Raw genomic sequence first — 24,183 nt, forward strand, 5'->3', positions numbered from 1 at the left:
TATAAATGGGCAATAAATATGATTTGGGTCAAGCCAGCTTAAAGGACTCTTAAAAAAAAGCCATAAAATAGCATTGAACATTTCGATTCTGTTATAATCCCTTAATTAAAGAAAAAAACCTCTGAAAAAAATGGGGAAAACGAAGCGATACTGGTTACTCAAAACAGAGCCAAGTGAGTGGTCATGGTCAGACCAAGAAGCAAACGGTGGCATCAGCAAATGGGACGGTGTCAAGAACAAACAAGCTCAGAAGAATCTAAAGTCCATGACTTTAGGCGATCTCTGTTTCTTCTACCATTCCGGAACCAAATCGAGATGCGTCGTTGGTGTGGTGGAGGTATCGCGTGAATGGTACACCGATGATGATGATGATGATGGAGCGGTAGATGTGAAAGGGGTTGGTGAGATGAGGAAATGTGTGGATTTGAAAGAGATGAAAGGAGACAAAGGGATTAAGGATTTTGTTTTGTTCAGACAGCCGAGGTTGTCTGTTGTTCCGGTTGAGGAAGATGTTTGGAAAAAGATCTGTGAATTGGGAAATGGGTTTTGTGGAGATGATGGTAAGGAAGATTGTGAAAGCAGTGATGCGTCTTGAATTGGATCTGTTTTTTTTTTTTTTTTTTTTTGTATATGCGATTGAATGATTGATTCACCGTGTTGTTTCACCATTAGATGGTTCTTCTTTCTAATCTTCTTTGTTAACTCTCTCTTAATTTGGCTGCGCATTTTGTCGAACATATGGTGTGCAAGTCAACTAGGTTAAATTTTTATTTTTTGTGAAATTAATTAAGAAATTAAGAAATATACAGTACGTACTTGTATTTAATATTTTACCATGCCAAAACAGAATTTGATCGTATACAATTTTTTTTTTAATAAATAAAATTAATAATTGGTAATGAAAAAAAAGGTGAAAATCATTTTGCACACAATAATTAATTTTACTGGTTGTAAATAAATACAAAATGACAGAATATCCCAGCGAACATAATCTGACGAAAGGAGACATTTTTTTTTGGGGTCAAATCCGAAGAAGACGAAAAAAGGGTACAAACACTTTCTCTCTCTGATCGTGTTTTTGTCTCTCAATTTCAATCTTCTCGATTTATTTCTCCAAATCCCTTGTTAGTACTAACAATAAGGGCTTTAACAAGGAAGGACATCACTTTGAATCTTTTAGCTAATTTCAGGGTTTCTTCTGTATTGTTTTTTTTTTTATTTTTTTATTATATGAGTTCCGGGTTTTGTTTTTTATATCGTCTAAGCACTCCATCTGCTCAAAAGTCTGTACATTTCCAGGCAAAGTTCATTACTTTATTAAAGTGTTGATGATCTTCTGCAGATCATCGATACTATGGATCTTAATTTAGATGAGAATGAGATTCTAAAGGCTCGGATCAAACAACTTGAACTTGGTATGTTTTCTCAATTTCTCAACTGCACTCTCTTTTTGTGTGCTTCTCTTGGTGGTAGTAGTTACTTAGACCTTGGACATGTTTCTAGGCTTGTAGAAATGGGGTTTTAGTCTTACGTTTTTGTTTCTCAGCAGCCTTCTTGAAGTTTATTCTGCTGCATTTGTCTTTTCAGATGCAAAAGATTATTCTTTTTAGTTCTTTACTTGTGTTTTCTTCTTATAATCTTGATATTGAGTTAGTTTATAGCAAATGGTATACGAGACATATCATCACTTGTTACACATTCAGAAATTCTTCCCTTTCTCTTTTGGGTTATGTTCTTAATTTGTCCTTGGCTACTGTCTGCGTTATGCTTTTGTGAAGATATTATCTATCATGGTTTTTTGAGACTCCATATTACTTCTGCATCTTGATTACCTGATATATCTTGAGTCTGACCACTTGTATTTCTTATTACTAGAGCGTAATGAACTACAGAAAGATATTGAACAGTTGTGCATGCAACAAGGTGGACCTAGCATTCTTGGTGTGGCTACTCGGATGCATTTCCAGAGGTATCTTATTTTCTCTCCCACTTCCTAATTAGATTTAAGTTCGTTATTCAGCAATTGAATGCTACCTTATTTTTCCGTTCACCTCATAGATATTGTTGGATATTGGTCTAATAGGACAGCTAGCTTGGAGCAGGAGTTAGAGAGCTTAAAACTGAAGTTGGCTGCTTGCACAAGAGAGAAAAACAATCTTCAAGAGGAGCTTGCAGAAGCTTATCGTGTGAAAGTGAGTATCTTTGAAGTTTTTTTTTGAAATAAAATGCTTTTGATTTTATGAATATTCAGAAGCAAATTCTTACAAGCCGTCTCTTCAGGCTCAGTTAGCAGATTTACATGCTGGAGAAGTAGCAAAGGTCTCTCTCATTTCATGCTAATTTCTAGTCAGATTTCTTTTGTAGAACATATCCTCCTAACATCTAGATATACTGATGTATTCTTTCACTTCCAGAACTTGGACACAGAAAAGCAGGTTAGATATTTCCAGGGTTCTGTGGCTGCTGCTTTTTCAGAAAGAGATAAATCAGTAATGGAGGTATGAGAGAATTCAGAATTCCATATTAGTCTATGGGAAGAAGCAAATGTAATTTTAAGAATGTGTTCTTACATACATTTTTATGTTTTCCCAACTTCGACCAGGCCGAGAAAGCTAAAGAGAACGCTGAAATTATGTCTCAGAGACTTGGTGAAACTGAGAAGCGGTAATTGTGACCCTGTTCACCCTTTTACTAGTTTCGCTTTCTATAATAAAAATGATGGTTGCATCTACTGATCTGAATCTCTCTTGGAAGCAATGTTCTATAACTTTTCTATGTTTCTGCCCTGAAGACGTTAACAAAATAGAATTGTTAATATATAAGCCATGCATCTAATACTGGACAGACATACAGCTTGCATTATGCTTACTCCTAGCCTTATGTTTACTTATATCTTCCACCGTTCCTTATTTGGTCCCTGATGATGGTAAGACAGGTTGGAAGATCTCAGCTCAGATTGTCTTGTACAAAAGAGACTAAATGACACATTGCAAGCTGACTTGGCAAAAGTTGAAGAACAGACTAGAGCATATGCAGAAGTAAATTTTTCGCTCTTATCTTAACTAATTCATCCCTAATAGTTTATCACTTTTTCTTCCCCTTGTTTTTTTCTCTTAATGCGCAACTTCCGATCTGTATATTTGACCTCCCTCAGTCTATCACGGTTTTTTGAATATTCATGATTGTCAAAATTCTTTCATGTGTTAACTAAATTCTCTCTCCCTGTTCAGGTGATTGAGAAGTTCTATGATATTCGTAAAGATTCGCTCTGTGAGTCCCTTGAAATGAGTTTGCCTGATAAGTGTACAAGCTTATTGGATGATCCTATAGAATCATGGACTTTCAATGATCCTTCAACATCAGAATATGTAGTAAGTTTCTGATAACATCTCCAATCCTTTATTTTCGTGGACACTATCTCAGAGTAAAGCTACTTATATCGTCATTTGAGTGTTGATTGTTCACCATTAGCTGGTAAAGTTGGTTGAAATAGAAGATTTTTGTCTATCAACTATTACCTCTGGAGTCTGGATTTCAGCAAAATGAGATTTGTGGAAAATATTGGTTGATATTTAATTGTCTGATTTCCTTAAAGTACTGGTAGTAAAGGCAAAACTTAGCAACGATGTAAACGCAACGTTTACGAAATTTACAGGAGTTTGGTTTGCCTGCGAATAGAAGTTGGTTTTTTTGTAAAATGGATTTAATTCAATATCGGTTCTTGTGAATTTCTAAATCATGAGACTATCCGAAGCCTTATAGACAATCCAAATGGCCATTTTTAATAATGATCAAATATCTTGGACTTTATTTGCATCATGTATATATTTATTCTACTGTGCTTATTATTCTGAATCTCCTATTTGTTTACGTCAACCCCCAAGAAAATAAACAAGGAAATAAATAATTTCTAGGAAGTATAAATGTATCCTTACGATGATTTGTTGTTTCTATCTGCTATTTGAACAACTCTTTTCAGACAGGCTGCAGTGGAAGGAGAGTTGAGATCGGTTAAAAACACTGTGGATAATCTTCAGAGTAAATTACGAGTGGTATGTTATCCTTTCTTTCCTCATCTGTTCATCTTCAAGTATTAAGAACCTAGATGCAGCATTCACTAACCGCTGATATTTGTTACTCTAGGGCTTAGAGATTGAGAATCATTTGAAGCAGAAGGTTCGTGCGTTGAAAAAGAAGAATGTGGGTAGTCAATGTATAATAATTTCTGAAGTCGAGGATTTATTAATCTTACCCTTTGAGGTGTAACTAATTCTTGCGTACAGATTGTTGCAGACGGGATGATCGTTAATGGCATTACAGACATGCGACATCATCATTCTCAACTGAGGGCCTACATCATTGATTTACTTAATGAGGAAGGACTATACATTAAATCGATTTCCAAAAATCTAGAAGAAAAACTTAAGCTTTACTCATCGGAGATACAGGATGTAGTGCCACTGCAACATGATATGAAGCCTGATGAATCTGAATGCCGGGATGTGCATATAACCACAGTTGTTGAATCTTCCCAAGTAACTAAGGTGTGATTGCTGGCAGATTTTGCTTAAAAAATTCCTCTTTTGGGTCTGCATTTTACTTGATCTCTTATACAATTTGAGATTTGGATAATTACTCTCATAGAATTTGTCATGATTTTTGTTTGTTGTAAGAGCTTTTCTCTTTTGAATGCAGCTTGCGGAATCTAGTATTGCCAAAATCATGGGTGAAAGTGGAGGGGATGCATCTGATTCTGAAGCCTTTGCACAAGCATTACAAGAGAAGGTTATTCTCATTTCTTAGTGATAAAAGCAAGAAATTAAATTTTCCGGATTCATGATACCCTAGCGGAGATTGGATTCATAACAAAATATTATCGCATGTACTATATTGTGCTGTGACTGTTAATTAGTCTTCAGTTTTTATGGAAGAAACAATTCTCGGGTGTCTTTTGTTCCTTTTTAGTCATTTGGAGTACCATGTATCATTTCTTTTGGCTGGCATAATGTGTATTTTTCCATCCTTTCTGATGTATTGTTAGGTTGGCGCTCTGTTACTTCTATCACAGCAGGAAGAGAGACATTTACATGAAGAAAATGTCAATGCAGCTCTCCAGCAGAAAGTAGATGAGCTTCAAAGGAATATCTTGCAGGTTTCTTTTTCCTACACTAAGTTGTTTCAAGCTGTCAAGTTAGAAAAGGTATAACCTGTTTGACTCCTACAACCAGTTCTGAGTCACTTTAAATATTAATTTAGGTTACCAACGAAAAGGTGAGAACCCTTATGGAGTTAGCACAACTACGTCAGGAATATCAGTCGCTAAGAGAGTACGAATACTATCCTTTGCTTATATAACCTTTCTATCAGATTTGTCCTAGTTTTTTTTTGTTGCCTGAAGCTCCTTTTCTGGTGCTTACATGTTACACACATATTATATTCTGATATGTGTGCTACTACTCTCTTTATCATTCTGTCTGGTCTTAGGCTGTTTCCGGTACTTGGAATATATAGTAATATTGGCAATTTAATACATACTGTAATTGAAAGTTAGATAGTGCATGTTCTGTAAATGGTCTAGGCAGTCTTTTTGAAACCATTTTGCCTCTATCATCTGATTCAAACTCGGGGATTTTCTTTTGTAATACTGTTTTCTTGTACCTGCCATGCTAGTGATATTTCTTTGGGATATACTGTTTTATAAATGTCACATTTGGGCTCTTGAGTTTATGAAGAGGATAAATGTTACATTGCTCTAAAAATACTATATTTTTACCAGCAAAATGAGTGGTACAAGAGAGGAAGAAACAACAGGAAACTGTGGCAAGATATCTATCACCAATGAGAAAGAGGGAAGACTAAAAAATATGTGGAAGAAGTCTTACTTAAATCGTTGGATTGACCCAAGTGCAAGAGGCGGAGGTCACTTGAACACTGAAGCAGATTATGCCAGTAACATTGATTATGCAAGGTTTGTCATGCCTCGTTGGCAAATAGTTTCTTTTGTGGTTTCCTTTGTTTGTTTAATCATAGTTGGAAAAATCTGCGATCAATTTGTTATTGTATTGGCAGAACGAAAGTCGAGTACGCAGCTATAAAAGAGAGCCTAGAAAGCCTGGGACACTTGACGACGTCAATCCGCAGGCTTCGTCTTGCGCTCTTGCAGGTAATTTCAGCACACTAGAGTGATATTGACTAAGTTTTTGGTCCCTTCCTGTTAAGCCAAATTTTAGTTTGTACTATTTTACAGGTAAAGGAGTCGAATGATACTGAAACAGCTGAGAGAAGATGTGAAGTAGCGATTGCCAACATCCTTGTGGAGGCAACCCATTTGAAGACTGCCCTTGGTATCTCCATACCCATAAGCTGGTCAGCTGAATCAGACGTTGAATCTGTTGCTGACGGTCAATCGAGCAGTGAGAGGACGGATTCTGTTTCTGCTGCAGGATATGAGATGGTGGAGCTTGTTATTCTAGCTGCCAAGATAATGAAAGAACAACACCATTGAAATTCATTCTTCCGTTCGCTGCCAGTATCTTTTGTTGGTCTGTGCATATGATTTATTGAAAATCCTTCTCATGGACATTAATTCTTCATTAGTCGTTGGGTTGGTTCAGTATTGCTGCTTCGTATTAGTTAGAACTTATAACTGGGTTGCTTTTTAACTTAGCATGCCTCTATTTCTTTTATATAATAAATAATAAGTGTGTGATATATGATAGTGAAGTATATGGTTATGAGAGAGTTGAATAAATGGAGGGTTGTAAAATAAAGTAGAGAGTTGAATAAATGGAGGGTTGTAAAATAAAACAAAAATATTTTAAGGAATATTCTATGTAATATTCCTAAGACTTGTAATATAAATACTAAAGCTTGGTGAAGAGTTTCATTCAAGCTTAAGTGAGTGAGTTTGAGTAAGAGTCTTAAGAGTTTTTGTAACCTTTTGAGTGTTTCAATAATAAAGTTTATCCCCTTGTATAAAGATCTTTCTTATATACTTATATAATCTTTTTCCAAATACTTCCTAAACACTTAGCATTGATCCTAAAAACCTCCTAAGTGGTTGTACCACTATGTGTGTGTAATTGTGGTATCAGAGCCATGGCAGTCTAAACTCTAGCTCTTCTCTTCCAGAAAGGTAATACGCCATAACGTTGTCTTCTACCATGCTAGTATGAAAGTATGCTCTGTGGTTGCCATATTAATGGATCCTCCACATCAGAAATCTAACTATGCTAAGAAAAAACGGTATGGAGAAAAATTTCTATGAGGTTGTAATGCTCGAAGTACCTTGAGGCTTTTTATGTTGCAATTATGTTGCCTCGGTTTGCGTAGTTAAGCACCTCTTGATTTATTTCTCTATATTCGTGGTACGTAAAAGAAAACAGGGAGACAACTTATGGATTGTTATTACCTCAATGGCTAGAAGAGAGTTATAGTATTCTGTCTTGGTTTCTGGTTCTATCATATATTATGGAAAGTTCATCTTCTTTGTCTAAAACTCCCTCTTTTCGACGATCAAATTCTAAAAAGATTGATTACTTATATGAAGTAGAGTATGTGAGTGATGATAGCAAAGTTCCTATTACCCAACTCCCATTACTTAATCCTTACAAAGCTTTCACTAAACCAAATTCCACTTTTCCAAAAGTCATCCGTCAAGTGTTTGTCCCTAACAAACATAATGCAAAGGAGCTCGTTCTAGCATCTCCGATAGAACATCATCTCATTCCAGCGACAGAAACAGAACAAATGATTCCTCTTAGAATCAACGAAGGCATGATACATCATTGGCGAACTCAAGGATATACCCATCTTCATTATGGAGCGATACGTTTGGCGCTAACACTCCATGGCAGAAAAGGCTTACCAGTTGTAGCACGGGTAGCTCTCCTCGACACCCGATACAAGGAATACCAACATGCTTGTATTGCAACTATCCAGACAACACTAAACGCTGGCACTGTTTTCGTCACCCTCTTCCCAAATTTCAACGTGGCATTGGAAGACCCTCAAATATATCAGAACATGCAAATCCAGCTGCAAATCACAGGAGCTCCACAAATTGGAAACACGTATGCAGCAACGCTTCACCATCAAATGGCGTATAGAGTCCAAAATCATGCAATGGACTTAAGTCTCCCTAGAGACACTGAAGATGCGCTACTCATACAATTGGAATCCCAGCATAGCCCGTCGTGCATCCATATTCCTAGACAGATTCCTAGAGATGAGCTTGTCAAGTTGCTTCCAGAATCATGGGTTACCAATTACGAAAAGCTCCATGACCGTAGCACCCCAATACAATCGGTGGACTCTTCTATTCATAGGAGAAAAGATGGAGCTGTAGAGATTGCTTTTAAGCAACAAGAAGAAAAGTCAAGACCAACGGCTTTCTGCACAGAAATCAATATAATTACTCCTTCTAAAGAAGCTCAAACTTTGGAAAACCATCCACGTTTAGATGGTGTTCTAATCTCATCTTTTGATTCGCTAGGAGATCCCATTTACTCTTTTCAAGATGAAAAGGGCCACAAATTCTTTGATGTTTGTGATTGCCAACACTGCCAGATGAATAGTTCTGATGATGATGACACCCCAAGGCGAAGGAGAAAAAAGAAAACTACACAACAAACCCTCAAAGAACGATTTGAGTCTGGAGACACACAAGTTGGCCTTCTCGGAGAACCAAGTGGCAAGAATTTTGAATACTATGTATTGTATTCAGGTGGCTCAACTCCCACAACACCTGACAAAGAAGAGGTACAACTAAGTTACATGTTCGGACCCCCATCACAGCAGGATTCACCATTTCCATCCAAAGAGTTTGAAGAAAACAATATAAAACACTCATGGAAAATCCGGAATCCAAATGTTAAGAACCCAGATGGCTCAGTAAAGCAGATCAGCGCCGCAGAAGCAACTTTGAACTGGCAGTCGGAGAACGCCACAACCCAAAACTATCTCCTAAGCCAGATTGACAAAAAGGTAACCATCATGGACATTTCCATAAAAGAACTCACCAAAAAGATAACCTCTCTCCACCAAGAACTTCTCCACCTTGCAACTACTGTCTCCATAAACTCTCCCCTCATGTCCCAAAAAGAGTCTGAGCTAAAGTCCCTTAAAGCTCAGCTAAACTCCTTACAAAACCAACCCAAAACCCAACCTCCAATGCCATATGATCTTTTCACACCATACCCCATCTACACACCACCTTACACAGCCCAAACACAACCTTTATCTTTTTCTCAAGACCCAAGTATTTTCGGAGCATCCTCCTTCTTACCAACAAAAGTTGTTTATGAACAACAGTCTACCAAAAAGAAAAAGCCAATAGAAAAAAGAACAGGGAAGAAAGCCATACTTGAACCACCCAAACCTTTGACCGAGACATCAAAATCTCAAGATCAACCCGAAACCAGCAAAGCGCAATTCATGGTGGAGCGTGCTAATCCAATCACTGTTTTTCTTAAGAAGGTTGTAAAACGAGAAAAAAGTTTTTCTCAAGAAAGTATGATGAAAAAGACGCCAATAAAAGATTAAAATGATGAGGTCATAATCCCAACTTTTATGATGGCCTCACCGGCTGTGGTTGAAGAAGACGTAGAAAGTGAAGGTGGAAACGTATATGAAGAAACTCAAGAAACTGGACGAAATCAGACAGAAGGAAATCTGCGGTTTAATACAGAACCACATAAGGGTTTTTCTTTTGATGATATTCCCCCTTCAAAATGGCGCGACAAAGTATATGAGATGCATGCATGGCTAACAGAACAACAACTATACCCAGGAGCCATTTTCCCTACATCGATTGATAAACTGGTGGCTAAATTCCAAGGACGTCTCAGGCAATGGTGGATAAGCTTAGGCCAATATCGACAATTACAAATCCGACAATCTCCAACAATCGATGCCTTGGTGGGACACATCCACAATGAATTTCTTGGGACATGGGATCATTATACTATCCAAGCCAGAGAAGAGTACCTTAGCATGAGATGCTGCTCCTTCAAGAAGAAGGATCTTCAAAGACATTATGAGCGAATGTCAAAGAGATTCTATGCCCTGAATGGGATAGATGACGTCAACCTCAAGCAGGCGTATCTGAATTCACTTCCAGAACCACTTGGAAACGAAACGTCAAGGATATTGTCTCTCAAGAATATGCCTCTCAACCAAACTTCACTTGGAGAAATATATCAAATTTCTCTGGTAGCCCTTGAAAAGCTATGCAACCACCAGAAGTTTTTCAAACAGCTTCAGGAACAAGGAAAACTTCTAGGAAAAGCATGTGATCGGCCGGAACTCAGTATCAAATGCAGAGAAAAGAAATGCCATTGTTCTACAAGTCATGGAAAAGAAAAAAGCTATAGAAGCAAGTGGCAGAAGAAATATCCAAAGTTATCTTCTAGAAAGAAATGGAAATTCTTCAGGAAGAAAACTCAAAGAGGTTTCAAAAAATCAGACAGATGTTACATCTGCAAGAAGAAGGGACATTATGCGAAACAGTGTCCTAACAAGAAGAAGAGAGACAACCTCCTTGGCTACTTGGCACAAGTTGAAGATATTGACGACTCGGATATTGAATCCATCTTTTCCCTTGATGATGAACCAACTGATGATACAGTTCTTGCAATGGGTATGGAGTTTGAAGATGAATCTTCAGAAGAGGATACTGGAGATGAAAGCGATAGAGACGACCAGTTCATGTTGTTTGACCTCTACACATTCGATTTCTGCAAAGTAGAGCAATCACATCAAGAAGAATTGGTGTATCTAACCCAACCATCTCCAAATGCCAAGATCTACATCTTCCCAAACAAGTATGATAAACCAATACCGGTCATTGCCTATTTTGACACTGGAGCTGCTTCATCCATCATCAAACCAGACCTCCTCCCAGCTTCACATTGGAATTCATGTTCAGTCGCTTTCAAAGCAGCCAACGGCCAGATATTTCATATCTCTCTTATCAGCAAGCCAATATACATCCAACTTTTCCCCGGATACATGATTAAATCCAAAGTATTTGGTTCTGAACTCCCTGGAAAGGACTTTATACTTGGATTTGATATCCTCCATAGTCTTCGGAGAGTTTCGTGGCACCCAAAAGGTCTCAAGCACAAAAATCAGCTGCTACCTTGGACAACGGTGTCTCATCTATACCCTATGGAGATGCTTAATCCCATAAAAGAAGAAATAGCAAAGACATCTTGCGCCACCTCTCATTCGGAGTTTCTCACAAAGTGCTCATCTCCTTTATGGAAGAATCCAGATTTCTTCATATCCTTACCTTTCAAGAAGAATGAAGATATCAACCCAACTAAAGCAAGTCACCCAGGAATGAACCCAGATCACTACAATCTTGCACTCGAAGAGATTGACCAACTCCAAAAAGAAGATCTCATTGAGAAGACCACTTCACCTTGGGCATGCGAAGCATTCTACGTCAACAAACGGGCTGAACAGGTGCGAGGAAAACTCAGATTGGTCATCAACTATCAACCACTCAACCATTTCCTTGCCGATGACAAGTTTCCTTTGCCAAAGAGAGAAGTGTTATTCCAAAAACTCCCGCAAGCACAAATCTTCTCCAAATTTGACTTAAAAGCAGGATTTTGGCAGCTTGGAATCAAACCAGAGGACAGATCAAAGACGGGATTTTGTGTACCAGATCGTCATTACCACTGGAAAGTCATGCCTTTTGGACTAAAGGTAGCTCCTTCATTATTCCAAAAAGCTATGATCAAGATATTCGAGCCTATCCTCCCAAATGCGCTGGTGTATATCGACGATATTCTGCTATTCTCGCCAGACATAGATTCCCACACTTCATTATTGGCAAAGTTCCACAGTATCGTACAAAAATACGGTATTATGCTATCAGAAAAGAAAATGGTGATCGGAGAAACGGAGATTGATTTTCTGGGAATGCACATATCCAAGGGAGAATACTACCTCCAACCTCACATTGCCACCCAACTCAATGAGTTTCCAGATGAACGACTATCTTTCAAGCAAGTCCAACAGTTTCTGGGGATTGTCAATTATATGTCGGATTTCATTCATGGTCTTGCAAAACACAGATCGGTTCTCTCTGCTCAACTCAAGAAAGATGCCCCTCCTTGGAGCCAAAAATGCACAGAAGCAGTAAAAGAATTGAAGAAAACTTCCACAACCTTACCAGCACTAAAAATCCCAGCAAAAGGAAAAAGAATTCTGCAGACGGACGCAAGTGATTGTTATTGGGGAGCAATACTCTTAGAAGAAGACGAGAAAGGGAAAAGACAGATATGTGGCTATAAAAGTGGAGTCTTCAAAGATAGGGAAAAACACTACCATTCTACTTACAAGGAGATACTCGCTGTCAAAAGAGGAATAGAAAAATTTGAGTTTCATTTGGTGGGCCAACATTTCCTCATCGAGATGGACATGTCATCCTTTCCAAAAATGATTCAGTTCAAGCAGAAGGTACTACCACAAGCTCAGTTACTCAGGTGGGCAAGTTGGTTTTCCCAGTGGAAATTCGATGTTAAACACATCAAAGGAAAAAATAACTTCCTCCTAGATTTTCTTTCAAGAACTCAGCGTCAAATCTCGACAATAGTACCCATGATATACACCCTCAGTCCAGACGATCCAACAGAAAATAACCTGCGGAAAAAGATTGCCGATATGCCGCATGGAATAAGACAATCGTTACTCGACAATGTATTGATCTACAGAGGGATTGAGATACTACATGGTTTCCTAAAGCTTTATATACACCGGTATGGTCTTGATCAGGGTCCACTTCTTGGCCTCCCTTACCACCCGGCCTATCCCTTCCTTACCACCATCCATATGAACCCTGCTCATTATGGCCGGTTTCCTATAGAAGCATACCTCCTACTTTGGTACATGGCAGATATTTACACTATTGCAGTCCTCATCCACAAAAGTCAACTGCTCCAGTACTTGGCGAAATGCATACTGACTAGACGAAAGGCGCATTACAAATTACTATACAAGTGGCTCATATTATTCCATGATGTTACCTGGTGGCAAGAACATGTTCGTGCACAGCCTGAGTTGGATATACTTGTCACGTTCAAGATCACTACAATCCAAGAAGAACAAGACGGGGAAATCATTATCCTAAAGAAATATGATGCGAACGTTGAGACAAGCTACAATAATGATGCTTTTGCCTCGGGAAACTTCCATCAACGCGCAAAGCAAATTGCATTATTGAATGGATTTAATGAATCTGAAGTTGACCCTAATCTTCTTTGTCCTCACACTGCACACTGGCACAATAGACACGTCTACCCACTAGGATTCGCTGAAGAAATACGACAAGTGTTAGCAGGCTTTCATGATCAGTACGCATGGCCACAGTCAAATCCAGATCATCAGGTCTATAGAGTTGAAGGGAAAAAATACAAGATAAAGCGATACATTCCAGGCCAAAAGATCTACGTCACAGAAGTCGCCTCAGACAGTGAAGAAGACGACAACAGATAAGATAAACGTCGCCTCTCTTTTGGAGACAGGGGGAATAAATAATAAGTGTGTGATATATGATAGTGAAGTATATGGTTATGAGAGAGTTGAATAAATGGAGGGTTGTAAAATAAAGCATAAAAATATCTTAAGGAATATTCTATGTAATATTCCCTAAGACTTGTAGTATAAATACTAAGGCTTGGTGAAGAGTTTCATTCAAGCTTAAGTGAGTGAGTTTGAGTAAGAGTCTTAAGAGTTCTTGTAACCTTTTGAGTGTTTCAATAATAAAGTTTATCCCCTTGTATAAAGATATTTCTTATATACTTATATAATCTTTTTCCAAATACTTCCTAAACACTTAGCATTGATCCTAAAAACCTCCTAAGTGGTTGTACCACTATGTGTGTGTAATTGTATCAAGTAATGATTCACAATAAATAATACATATATGGTTTAGTTCTCAAGAATTGATTACAAGTTGAACCTCTTGAAGATAACCCGTCTCCTTTGTTAGTCCAAGCTGAAGCTGGTGGACAAGTTCTTCATTGATGGAATAGTTACGGTCACTGTGTAATGTCCATGCAACAGGGAAATCTCTGGAGAAAACCTGATTATTCGATCTTCTTCATCATTATGCTCATGATTTTGGATAGGAATCACTGCAGGTCCTTGTTGCCACTCTTTGAGCAACTTGTCATGAGAACCCCTGCTCCTGTGTTCTTGAAATCTCTATCGGCAAGCGTTAATTGAAATCTCTATCGGCAAGCGTTAACTTATTGAAACCGGACACATCTGTCCCTCCGTATATGATTATGCCTTTAACCGCAGGATGCGAGTAAGCTTCCCTGAGAATATCCTCCATGTATTTGACCTATAAAAGAAATTGAACCATGGCTTGCTTGTTTTATTATGTTAGCTCATAGTTTCAGACTAGCCAAGTGTGCATTGCATATATACCTGATTGGGGCACTTGGCCAATTCTTTCATTAGCATATTCTAAGGTATTGAACTCGTTCACGAACAATGGTATATCAGGATCAAGCTTGGATGCCAAAGAGAAAAAAATAGCTGAAGCGTTTTTTCCCAAGCATGTCCTCAAAGTAGCTGAAATGCACATTCTCATTCATCACATCCCATCCAATTAATCTCCTTTTATATCTCTTCATAACTGAGTTGATCTTGTTGAGTGTTGACTGTCACATTCTTCAAATCTTTAGGATATGTTGTCTTCTTAACCCAACTTGGCTGCCAGGTCTTATCGTCCCACAGGACCATATGGCCTTTGACTAGAATCTTTTTTCCCTCTGCAAGTTTCATCATTCGATCAGCCAGTGAGTAGTTCTCTTGGCCCTCTCACTAACTCAGTTGAATACCATTTCATTTCATTGGTAAACGAAGTTAGTCTAAACCGCGACACAAACCATTCTTTATATCTTTCATTTTTCAAAATTAGGTAGTTCATAACACAGCCAAGGAGAAATGATGGTTTGATCTGTTCTATGTAAACCACTGATCCTTTTAATGAGCTTTTGTTCGGAAAACTCACTTTGTTCTTCCGAATCTGAGTTTTTTCTTAAAGTTTTAGATTGTTTGAAACGCTAATAGAACGTTTTGCATTTGGATGTACATATTAATTACCTTCTCAATGACTTGGTCTTGTTGTAGCCTCCACTGAGTTTTGTTAAACCGTTGCAGCCTCACATTTTGTACAGATATCACCTCGGCCGCTAAGCCATCACTCTGCTCCACGTAAATCTCTGCATTAGTGCTTGAAATCTCTACAACTGAAACACAAAATTCAATTTTGTTTACCTTGAAGAACATGTCGATAGGTCCTGAGAAATCAGCGTTAATACCGCCTTTAAGCATAGACCAGCATCCTTTCTTCGCCATAACTTCACCTCCATAAACCTTTCTACCATTATCTCCCCTCAATGTCCTTCCTACTTTTCCTTGATTCTCATTTCTCAACTTTATCCAAGCTGAATCACCCAATTCAAGACTTTTAAATCATAACGTACAACACAAGAAACAACAAAACCCTTATAACCAACATTTTCTTACCAAAAATGTTGTATATGTTCCCTTCCTGAAGATCAACTCTCTTTACTACATTTCTGATTCCACCATTTTCGTTGATATTCAATTCTTTGAATCCTTCTCCTCCAGTAGTTGCAGTCGCTTGTGGAGGCTCCATGAGGCACTTTCTCATGACGTTACATAAATTAAAAACATTGTGTTCTCTTAAAATTACAAAAGTAATTGAAATGAATTTTATTGAGATGTTTTTTGGTTATACCTTGGATTTTAGAGTCTGGTTGTAGGAGAAAGGATCCATGCAATGCCCTGAACCTATAAGAAGAATTAGAAGAAGAAGAAGAGAGATGATGAAAAAGCCATTAGTTTTCTCTCCAGTCTGGTGGGGATGCCTAAACGTCTACATCCAGAAACAGAGTTATGTAAAAGTTTTGAAGAGGCTAAGGTTTTTGTGGAGGTTGATTTGACCAAGGATCTGCCTGCATCGTTTCGGTTTCAATCAGCTAGAGGTCTTGATGTAGTGGTTGAATACAAATATCCATGGTTACCGCCTCGTTGTGTAACTTGCTCTAAATGGGGTCATTTGGCTGATGTTTGTTTACAACAACAAGCTGCTGTAGTGGATTCACCTTCTCCTCTCGACATACATGGCATAATGTTCGCAGCTCTCACGCAAAGGTCGATTGGTACAAAGGGCTTTGGTACTCTTACTCCACCCCTAAGTATTCGTTTATCCTCTGGCTGGCAATTCATAACCGTTTAGACACTGGCGATCGCATAAAACACTGGTCCTCGGGGCAACAGGTCACATGTGTCCTCTGTTCCGGCGCGGAAGAGACAAGGGATCACCTATTTTTCTCTGGTCCTTACTCTGCAGTTATTTGGAGAGAACTCACACAGTCACTGCTCTCGACTCACTACTCAACAGACTGGAGCTTTCTGCTCACGCTGCTTACCTCCCCGACTTTATCACCTCTCCCACGTTTTCTCTTCAAGTATGTTTTCCAAGCAACTGTCTATCATCTCTGGCGTGAGAGGAACGCTCGACGACATGGAGAGGCCCCTTCCCCGCAGGCTCAAATCATAAAGCTCCTTGACAAAAATGTACGCAATCGTCTCACCTCAATCTTTAGGTTACACGATCATCGATACGATGAAGGCCTTGAGCTCTGGTTCTCTACAAGAGTTCACGTTCGTCCATCCTCTTGCTAAGACAATCAGTATACTGTTTCAATCTTGTTCGGTAATTCATTTTTCAAACGCTGAAGCATTTATTGTATAAATATTTTTTGGTTGAATACAATTTTACATTCTTTCAAAAAAAAAAAAAAAAGCCATTGTTGAATCTCTTCATGCTTTCTTGTGACTAACTCAAAAATACCCAACGATATATGTATGGGAGAGTCTTGGGAGATTCACAATTAGATTCACAATTTGATATAGGTATAGCTCACAAAAGTATCATTATTTTTAGTTTTAATTAATTATAGAGGAATAAGTATAATTTTTAATTTTCTTATCTTTATATTTATTTATATACCAATTTTTTTGAAACATAACAACATCTATATTCTGATTGTTAATAATATTTTTAAATATTGCAGAAGATATATAGCTAGGCAGCTAGCTATAAGTATTTTCAGTAGACCATTCATTATAAAATGATTCGGTGGCTGAAATGAATTTTGTATACATTACATAAAACTTTGAAATAAATGTAAGTTTTTAACTGTTGATATTGAAATAGTATATAATAACCAACATACTTTGAAAATATTTAATTTGGTATCGAAAAGAAAAAAAAGCTGATTTCAACTTTACATATTTTGCAATACAATTGTACTATCTATTTTTTTGTTTTTGTCAACCAAACATTAATTAAAAGAGAACACCAAGATTGGTTGTCCAAACATAGGAAATGAGTTTACAAAAGAAGTTACAAAAATAAGAGATCTCGAGGATGTAGCAATGCAATCCTCCTTCAGATTAGACGCACATGAAATCCTGGACAAGGAAAAAAGTGGAAAAGAACCTTTGAGCAAACTGAAATCATCCAGCTGGTTGGAGAACGCCAGCCAATTTTTCATGAGACTACACTATCGTAACTAACTTCGTATAGTCCGTCTCAAAACTCTGACAATTCAGTCCTCCAGAGATAATACACTCCATAGTCCACAACAATGCTTTTAGCTCCGAATGAAGGGGGAAGGGCTTTGTCAAAGAAACTTTTCTCCCAATAATAAGTCTGATCCTCACTATTACAGCACCATTATCCCAAGCCTAAATTTACATCTGAAAATTTCCAAGAATCTTTAATCTGACAACAAGTCGAATGATCGTGGACAACCAAAGCTGAAGAAGAAGCCGACGAGGTCTCCGAGAAGGAAAGTGCCTCTTCCCATAATATCTCTATCTATTGTATCATTAGAAATTGGATTTTAGTTCTATGGCATTCAGTCTTAACTGAAAAAGAATATATTTATATATCAAAAAGAATATATGCATTTTCATAATTATTATTAAAAATTAAAAAATAGCAAACATAATTGGTAATAAAAATCCAATGAACTTAAATATTAAATATTGACTTGTACTCTATATATTAAATATTGAATTCCATATTAAATCAAGAATATATGATTCTTCTATATTCTATAAAAATTAAATTCTATATTGATATCAAATAACTATTTTTGTTATCATTACTTATTTTTTGTTATATCTTTTTGAATTTGTTTTTGAAATGTTAAATTTATTAATTAACAAAAATAATATTTATTACTATTTGATATTTTACTATTTAATGCCGCTGGCATGGATCGTATCTAGGCGCCTCCTATACGTATTGATAGGCAAAGTTGCATACATATATGCTTGAATTATTTTACCAAGTGATTGTTCTGTTTTGGTTGATTGGTAGTGGCAACAAAGTGCACAGATATTTGGATTTAAAGAAATGGTTTCTTTGTAGAGTTTATTGGTATTTTTCATAAATCCTTGGACACTCATATTTAAGGTTTAGCAACGGAGGAAAAAAACTAATACGTAGTTAGTGGAGTTCTTAAATTAACTTAATATTAATTTAAAGTTAAGGCATCCATTAAAAGTTTTCTAATGAGGATGTTTTAAAAGATAGAATGCGTAGAAGTTAATGCTATTTTGAACACCATATTAAGAATATAAAAAAAAAATTAAAAAAGACATAATAATCGTATTCGTATTGCATAGTGATGTGTTAACTTTTGAGGTAAATAAAAAATGTAAATATACAAAACAATCCAGAAACCCTGATTTACAATGGTGAATCTAAACGATACTTAGGTGACTTGTATCACGGATCATATTATATTACTTTGTTTTTTTTTTTTTTGAATGAATGTTAAATTTTATTCAGATAAAAAAAAATCCTTTGTACAATGAATGCATCCTGTGTTTAAAAGAGATTAAAAGAGTTTAAAAGAATGTGTAGAAAAGAAATTCAAAATGTAGTAACCTAAGCACGTGATTGTAGCCAGACTTGAAAAGCATCCTTTAGTTTGTGAGGAGTGAGGCTTTGCATGGAAAGCAGCCTGTTGCGTACTAGGCGATCAAGGTTCCGGGTAAGCTGAGCCGCAGAAGTGGGGTGCTCCCCATGCCGTCTTTTGTTTCTCTCACACCAGATAGTGTGGATTGCAGCCTGAAAAACGAAACGCAGAAGAAAGCGAGTAACTCCATTGAAGACGGAGGAGGAGAGAAGCGGAAGTAACTGATTGAACTGAGAGGTATAGTGATGACGAAGGAGGTTGCGGGTTAGCCCTGCCCAAATCCGAGAGGAGTAAGAACATCCAAAGAAGAGATGCTCTAAGGTCTCCAACGGAGCTTGGCAAAAACCACAAGACGTGGCAACACCTCGATTCCATAACACCATACGATCACCTGTTGTAAGGCGGTTCTTGACTGCCAGCCAAAGCATAAAAGAGAATTTGGAAACAGCTCCAACAAACCAGACCACCTTAAACCAAGGAACCCGTGGCTTTAAGTGACGAATCTGCAACCACATGTCTTGAGGAAGAAAATCGAGGTAGAAGCTTACCAGTGGAGTGGCGCCATAAGGCGACATCCATGGCCGCAGGGGAAGCTCGCGATGTATTACTGGTTCGAAGCTTGTCAATCTCTGATTCAATATCATTTAGAATCTGGTCACGATGAGTGCGTCTACGGTGAGAAGCGAGGACTGAGGCAACTGTGGCGGTGGCAGGGATACCAAGAGAGATAAAACCCCGGTTTCCCAAAACTTCAAACAACCTTCCCAGCTGACACCAGTGATCATACCAGAAGGATGTTAGCTGACCGTTATGAACAACCACCGAGGAAAAAACCTTAGCCTGAGCTCTAAATTTCAAAAGTTTTCTCCACATCCAACTACCCTGAGTAGTGTGAGCAGGAATCGACCAAAAAGAAGCAGAGCGGAGCAGTTCTCGCTGCACCCAGTTAACCCATAAAGATGTGTTACAGGAGACAAGCCGCCAGATTAGTTTAAAACAGCTCACCTTATTAGCCTCTGCTAACGACCGCAAACCTAAACCACCCTCTGACTTGGGTAAGCAGACATCCGTCCATGCGACTTTACTTTTCCTGGTATTGAGCTCCGGTCCTGACCAAAGAAACGCTGAGCAAATGCGTTCAATCTCTTGAACACACGCACTTGGCAGCCTAAACGCAGATATCCAGAAGTTAGTTAGACTGGATATCACCGACTGCAACAACTGCAACCGTCCTGCAAACGAGAGAAACCGACTTTGCCAAGAACCTATTCGGCTACGAATCTTTTCAACAAGAGGGAGACAGTCAGAAAGAGACATCCGTTTTGTGAGTAGAGGAAGACCCAGATAACGGACCGGCAAAGTGCCACTAGCAAAAGGAAACTGAGCCAAAACCGTCTGACGCGTATTAGGAGAGACTCCAGCCAAGAATAAAGTGGACTTTGGCAGACTGATACTTAGTCCCGATGCTGCTTCAAACTCCCGAAAAACCTCCAGAATACCCTCCATCGAGGAGATCTCACCATCAGAGAAGACCATAATGTCATCTGCAAAACAAAGGTGGGTTAAACCAAGGCCCCTACAACGAGGGTGGTACCCAAACTTCCTGTCAACAGCTGCTTTATCCAACAAACCAGAGAGCACATTCATGCATATCACGAACAAGTATGGGGACGGAGAACATCCTTGCCGCAGCCCTCTTGTACTCTTAAAAAAACCTGCCAACTCCCCGTTAATCTGAACAGAAAAAGATGCCGAAGTGACACAGAGGCGAACCCAATGAGTAAACTGCTCCGGAAGGTTCAGAGCTTCAAGAACATTAAACAGAAACTGCCACTGAACCGAATCAAACGCTTTAGATATATCAATCTTCATCGCCAACGAGATGACACATCCTCGTGATAATTCTTTACCAACTCAGTAGCAAGCAATAAATTCTCCATCAGTAGCCTGTCCTTGATAAACACTGATTGATTTGGAGCTATAAAACTAGGAAGGATTGTCTGCAATCGATCCGCTAAGAGCTTAGAGATGAGTTTGTAAATGACATTACAGCAAGAAATCGACCGGTAGTCCTTCATTTCATATTATATTACTTTAGCTAAATATATATAACTTTTTAGCGGAAGTTACATATATGCCTGATGGAAACTTGAAATAAATGTGACTATAAACTTATAAGCTTGGGCCGGCCATTTCCTAACCATAACAAACATGTTGGAACTGTATCTTGGTTAAGCTTTCTTACAAGTGTTTGAATTTTGTAAAAATATTTGATTTTGGACGATAATGTTAACTTATCAAATGCCTTTGTATTTGAAAAATGCATAAACAATAGATCCAGTAAAACCCAGAGCTTGGCCCATTACGTTTACCTGCATACATCCAACATTGTGATCACATCATTTCCAAGTTTTGCGTGCCACGTAAAAAAATTGTCTCATGAGATGATGCAACGCAATTGCAAAGTCATTTATCAAAAAAATTAAAGTCAAGACGCAAAGAAAAGAAAGAAAACATTGTCGAGAATAGTTTAAAATAAACTCACCCAATCAAAGGGAAGTCCAGCAAATATAAACCAACCTAGTGCAATGGTAAATAGATCCTGCCATACATATCATTTACGGTTATCAATCAAATGACATTGCTATTTGAATATTGTACAACAACACTATATGCAAATAGAGAGAAGTGTGGTTTATATGTAACTTAAAGATGCAGTTGCAGTAGCAGAGCACTGTTGGAACAAAGAGCTGTGAGAACACAAGAAGTTGTACCAGGGAACGGATGGGTGAGGTGTGACTAGGAGGCGTAGCTGACGTGTCACTGTCGGTGTATAAAGATAAAGCTGGATTGGGAGAGGAGATATTCGGAGAATATCTCACTCGACAATTAAGGAATGTGAGACCTTGGCGCAGAAGTATTTGCTTTAGACGAAGATTCGAAGATCTTTATGTTAGGGTTTTGAGTGTTTTAGTATAAAAGACTAAGAGAAGGTAGTCGTGGTTTTTCTAACACTTTGAGAAACCTTTTGAGAGAGATTGTATACTTCAAAGCTAATCAATCAATAGATAAGGAGGTGAGTGTTGTTCTTCTCTTAGATCTAGACTAAGGGTTAGTTAGATAGAAAGGAGAAGAGAGCTTAGATTTATTCTTGTACTCGTTAATCTGTGTTATAAAATAAATAGAAAGCGTTAGCTTGGCGTTTTCCAAGCAGAAGTCTGTGGTGTAAACCTCTATACCTTTACAATTGGTATAAGAGCAGACACCTAATAAAAGTCTGTCTTGTCTTTTCCACAGGTGAGATCTTGCAACAAGAGGTATGGAGAAACCACAAACGTACGTTGCCATTTCGAAGGTTCTGAAACTGGATCCGGAGCACTATGGACATTGGAAGGTGTCAGTCAAACAGGCGATTCAAGGCATTGATATGGAAGCCTGGTTTGCATTTGAAGATGGTTGGACTGAACCAACAGTGAAAGACGACAAAGGTGTGTTGGTGCCAAAACCTCGGAAACAGTGGACTACTGAAGAAAAAGCTGAATCCAAGCACAACTCACAAGCCTTGTCAGTGATTTTCAACTCTCTGCCTCTGGATCAATTCAATAGTGTCCAAGGATGTGTGGCAGCTAAAGAAGCTTGTGATATCCTTCAAGTCACCTTCAAAAGAACCAGCAATGTGAAACGCACTCGTCTGGATAATTTGGCATCGTATTTTGAGAATCTGTCCATGGAAGAAGGTGAAACCATTGCCAGCTATAGTGGTCGGTTGAGTGCCATAGCACAAGAGGCTGTAGTTATGGGAAAGCGCTACAAAGATAAGAAGCTAGTAAAGAAGTTTCTCAGGAGTATACCAGATAAGTTTCAACCACATAGATCTGCCATTGATGTCTCTCTGAATTCTGATGAATTGACATTTAGTCAAGTTGTTGGAATGATGCAATCATTTGAGATACAACTGAAGAAAAAAGAACAACGAACGGCTCAGTCCTTTGCTTTGAAGGCTGTTGAAACTCAGAAGACTGTTGTGGCACAAGACTCTGCGGATGAAGAGAAGGTTGGGTTACTGGTTAGGAAAATTTTCCGGAAAATGGAGCGTGGTCAGCGTAAAGGATCGACGTTCGCAAGCAGAGCTGATTCAGAAAGAGATGTTAAGAGAAGTGATAAGCAAGACCGTCAGTGCTTGGAATGTGAGGGATTTGGACATACCAGGGTGGAGTGCCCTAATAATAAACGCAAGGGGTCAGTACAGTGCTATGGATACAAAGGATTTGGACACACCAAGGCTGAATGTCCAACCAAGGAGAATAAATCCAAATCACTTGTTGTCTGGAGTGATAGTGAATCCGAAGATGATGTGCAAGACGGTGACATTATTAACAACTTTGTGGCTCTGCTGGGAGTGATTGAAGACAATGAAGCTGAGGAACCGACTGTAACAATTCAACCTACTGTGGTATCTGACTCTGAGGACGATGAAGCGGACTTGTCAGTTGAGGAACAAGTCACTCTACTCATTTCAAGTCTTGTTCAGAAGAAGAAGGAGTATGATGAACTGTTGTCTGAAAAGGAGGCTCTAAAGTCCCAACTCACACAGTTGTCCACAGATCTTGAGGAAGAAAGGACCAAGTCGCAGAGACTTGAGAAATAACTGGATGACCAGCTGAAGAATATCAGGATGTTGAGCAAAGGAACTAAAGACCTTGTCACTATTCTCAACAGTGGGAGAATTGGCAATGTGAAGTGGGGACTTGGATATCAAGGCACAAATGCCTCAACATCGACTCAGTTTGTCAAGGGTCAGCCTTCGGTAAGTAAAGAGTCTGCACCTACTAAGTCATCTGTCCATGTGACGACACCTGCAAAAGAAAGGTCCCAGCAAACTAGACGAATTCCGCCAACTGCCAAGGCTCTGTACAGAGCAGCTCCAACAGCGAATCAGTTCAATCCTTTTCTTGGTGAACATAACCCCTATTCCGGTCATCAAGCATATGGACCAGTATTCAGTGTTTCTCGCAGTCGAAGGAATGGATGTTGGTACTGTGGGAATCTCAGCCATTTTAAGGCTCAGTGTTATGAGTATATCAATCGGATGTCAAAGGCGTCTTAACAAGGCTTGTATCACAGAGGCATGAGA

General features: G+C 38.5%; 4 protein-coding genes and 1 pseudogene across 7 annotated transcripts; 4 read left to right on the forward strand and 1 right to left on the reverse strand.

The window, feature by feature from the left end:
* On the forward strand, positions 27–802 carry LOC104793033 (thymocyte nuclear protein 1-like). The gene has a single exon (XM_010519312.2). The coding sequence runs from the start codon at positions 131–133 to the stop codon at positions 593–595; it is 465 nt and encodes a 154-aa protein (XP_010517614.1). The 5' UTR covers positions 27–130; the 3' UTR covers positions 596–802.
* LOC104793053 (myosin heavy chain, clone 203-like) lies at positions 981–6,936 on the forward strand. 4 transcript variants are annotated; one of them, XM_010519337.1, is made up of 18 exons: positions 981–1,047; positions 1,343–1,415; positions 1,876–1,969; positions 2,084–2,192; positions 2,281–2,319; positions 2,415–2,498; positions 2,603–2,664; positions 2,936–3,038; positions 3,231–3,371; positions 3,984–4,052; positions 4,144–4,200; positions 4,284–4,544; positions 4,696–4,785; positions 5,042–5,152; positions 5,257–5,327; positions 5,777–5,968; positions 6,070–6,163; positions 6,248–6,936. In XM_010519337.1, the coding sequence occupies exons 2-18, from the start codon at positions 1,355–1,357 to the stop codon at positions 6,503–6,505; spliced, it is 1,896 nt and encodes a 631-aa protein (XP_010517639.1). In that variant the 5' UTR covers positions 981–1,047; positions 1,343–1,354; the 3' UTR covers positions 6,506–6,936. The 4 variants fall into 4 exon arrangements, with proteins under 4 accessions (XP_010517639.1, XP_019084002.1, XP_019084001.1 ...); XM_019228457.1 differs by having other exon boundaries at positions 6,231–6,470; XM_019228456.1 differs by having other exon boundaries at positions 1,001–1,047; positions 2,089–2,192.
* LOC104793068 lies at positions 7,353–9,543 on the forward strand. Its single transcript, XM_019232699.1, has one exon. The coding sequence runs from the start codon at positions 7,471–7,473 to the stop codon at positions 9,541–9,543; it is 2,073 nt and encodes a 690-aa protein (XP_019088244.1). The 5' UTR covers positions 7,353–7,470.
* Positions 14,231–15,892, reverse strand: LOC104709117 (annotated as a pseudogene).
* Positions 22,369–23,697, forward strand: LOC104709132. Its single transcript, XM_010425792.1, has one exon. It carries the CDS (start codon positions 22,369–22,371, stop codon positions 23,695–23,697), a length of 1,329 nt encoding a protein of 442 aa, XP_010424094.1.

Source organism: Camelina sativa, chromosome 1 (genome assembly GCF_000633955.1).
Source record: "Camelina sativa cultivar DH55 chromosome 1, Cs, whole genome shotgun sequence".
NCBI classification, from domain to species: domain Eukaryota; kingdom Viridiplantae; phylum Streptophyta; class Magnoliopsida; order Brassicales; family Brassicaceae; genus Camelina; species Camelina sativa.

Bases quoted from the DNA above. Each gene is read 5' to 3' on its own strand.
- LOC104793033 (XM_010519312.2), top strand. From the start codon at position 131: ATGGGGAAAACGAAGCGATACTGGTTACTCAAAACAGAGCCAAGTGAG.
- LOC104793053 (XM_010519337.1), top strand. From the start codon at position 1,355: ATGGATCTTAATTTAGATGAGAATGAGATTCTAAAGGCTCGGATCAAA. The intron at 5,328-5,776 runs GTACGAATACTA...TATTTTTACCAG, and splicing joins GAATATCAGTCGCTAAGAGA to CAAAATGAGTGGTACAAGAG. The intron at 5,969-6,069 runs GTTTGTCATGCC...TTGTATTGGCAG, and splicing joins AGTAACATTGATTATGCAAG to AACGAAAGTCGAGTACGCAG.
- LOC104793068 (XM_019232699.1), top strand. From the start codon at position 7,471: ATGGAAAGTTCATCTTCTTTGTCTAAAACTCCCTCTTTTCGACGATCA.
- LOC104709132 (XM_010425792.1), top strand. From the start codon at position 22,369: ATGGAGAAACCACAAACGTACGTTGCCATTTCGAAGGTTCTGAAACTG.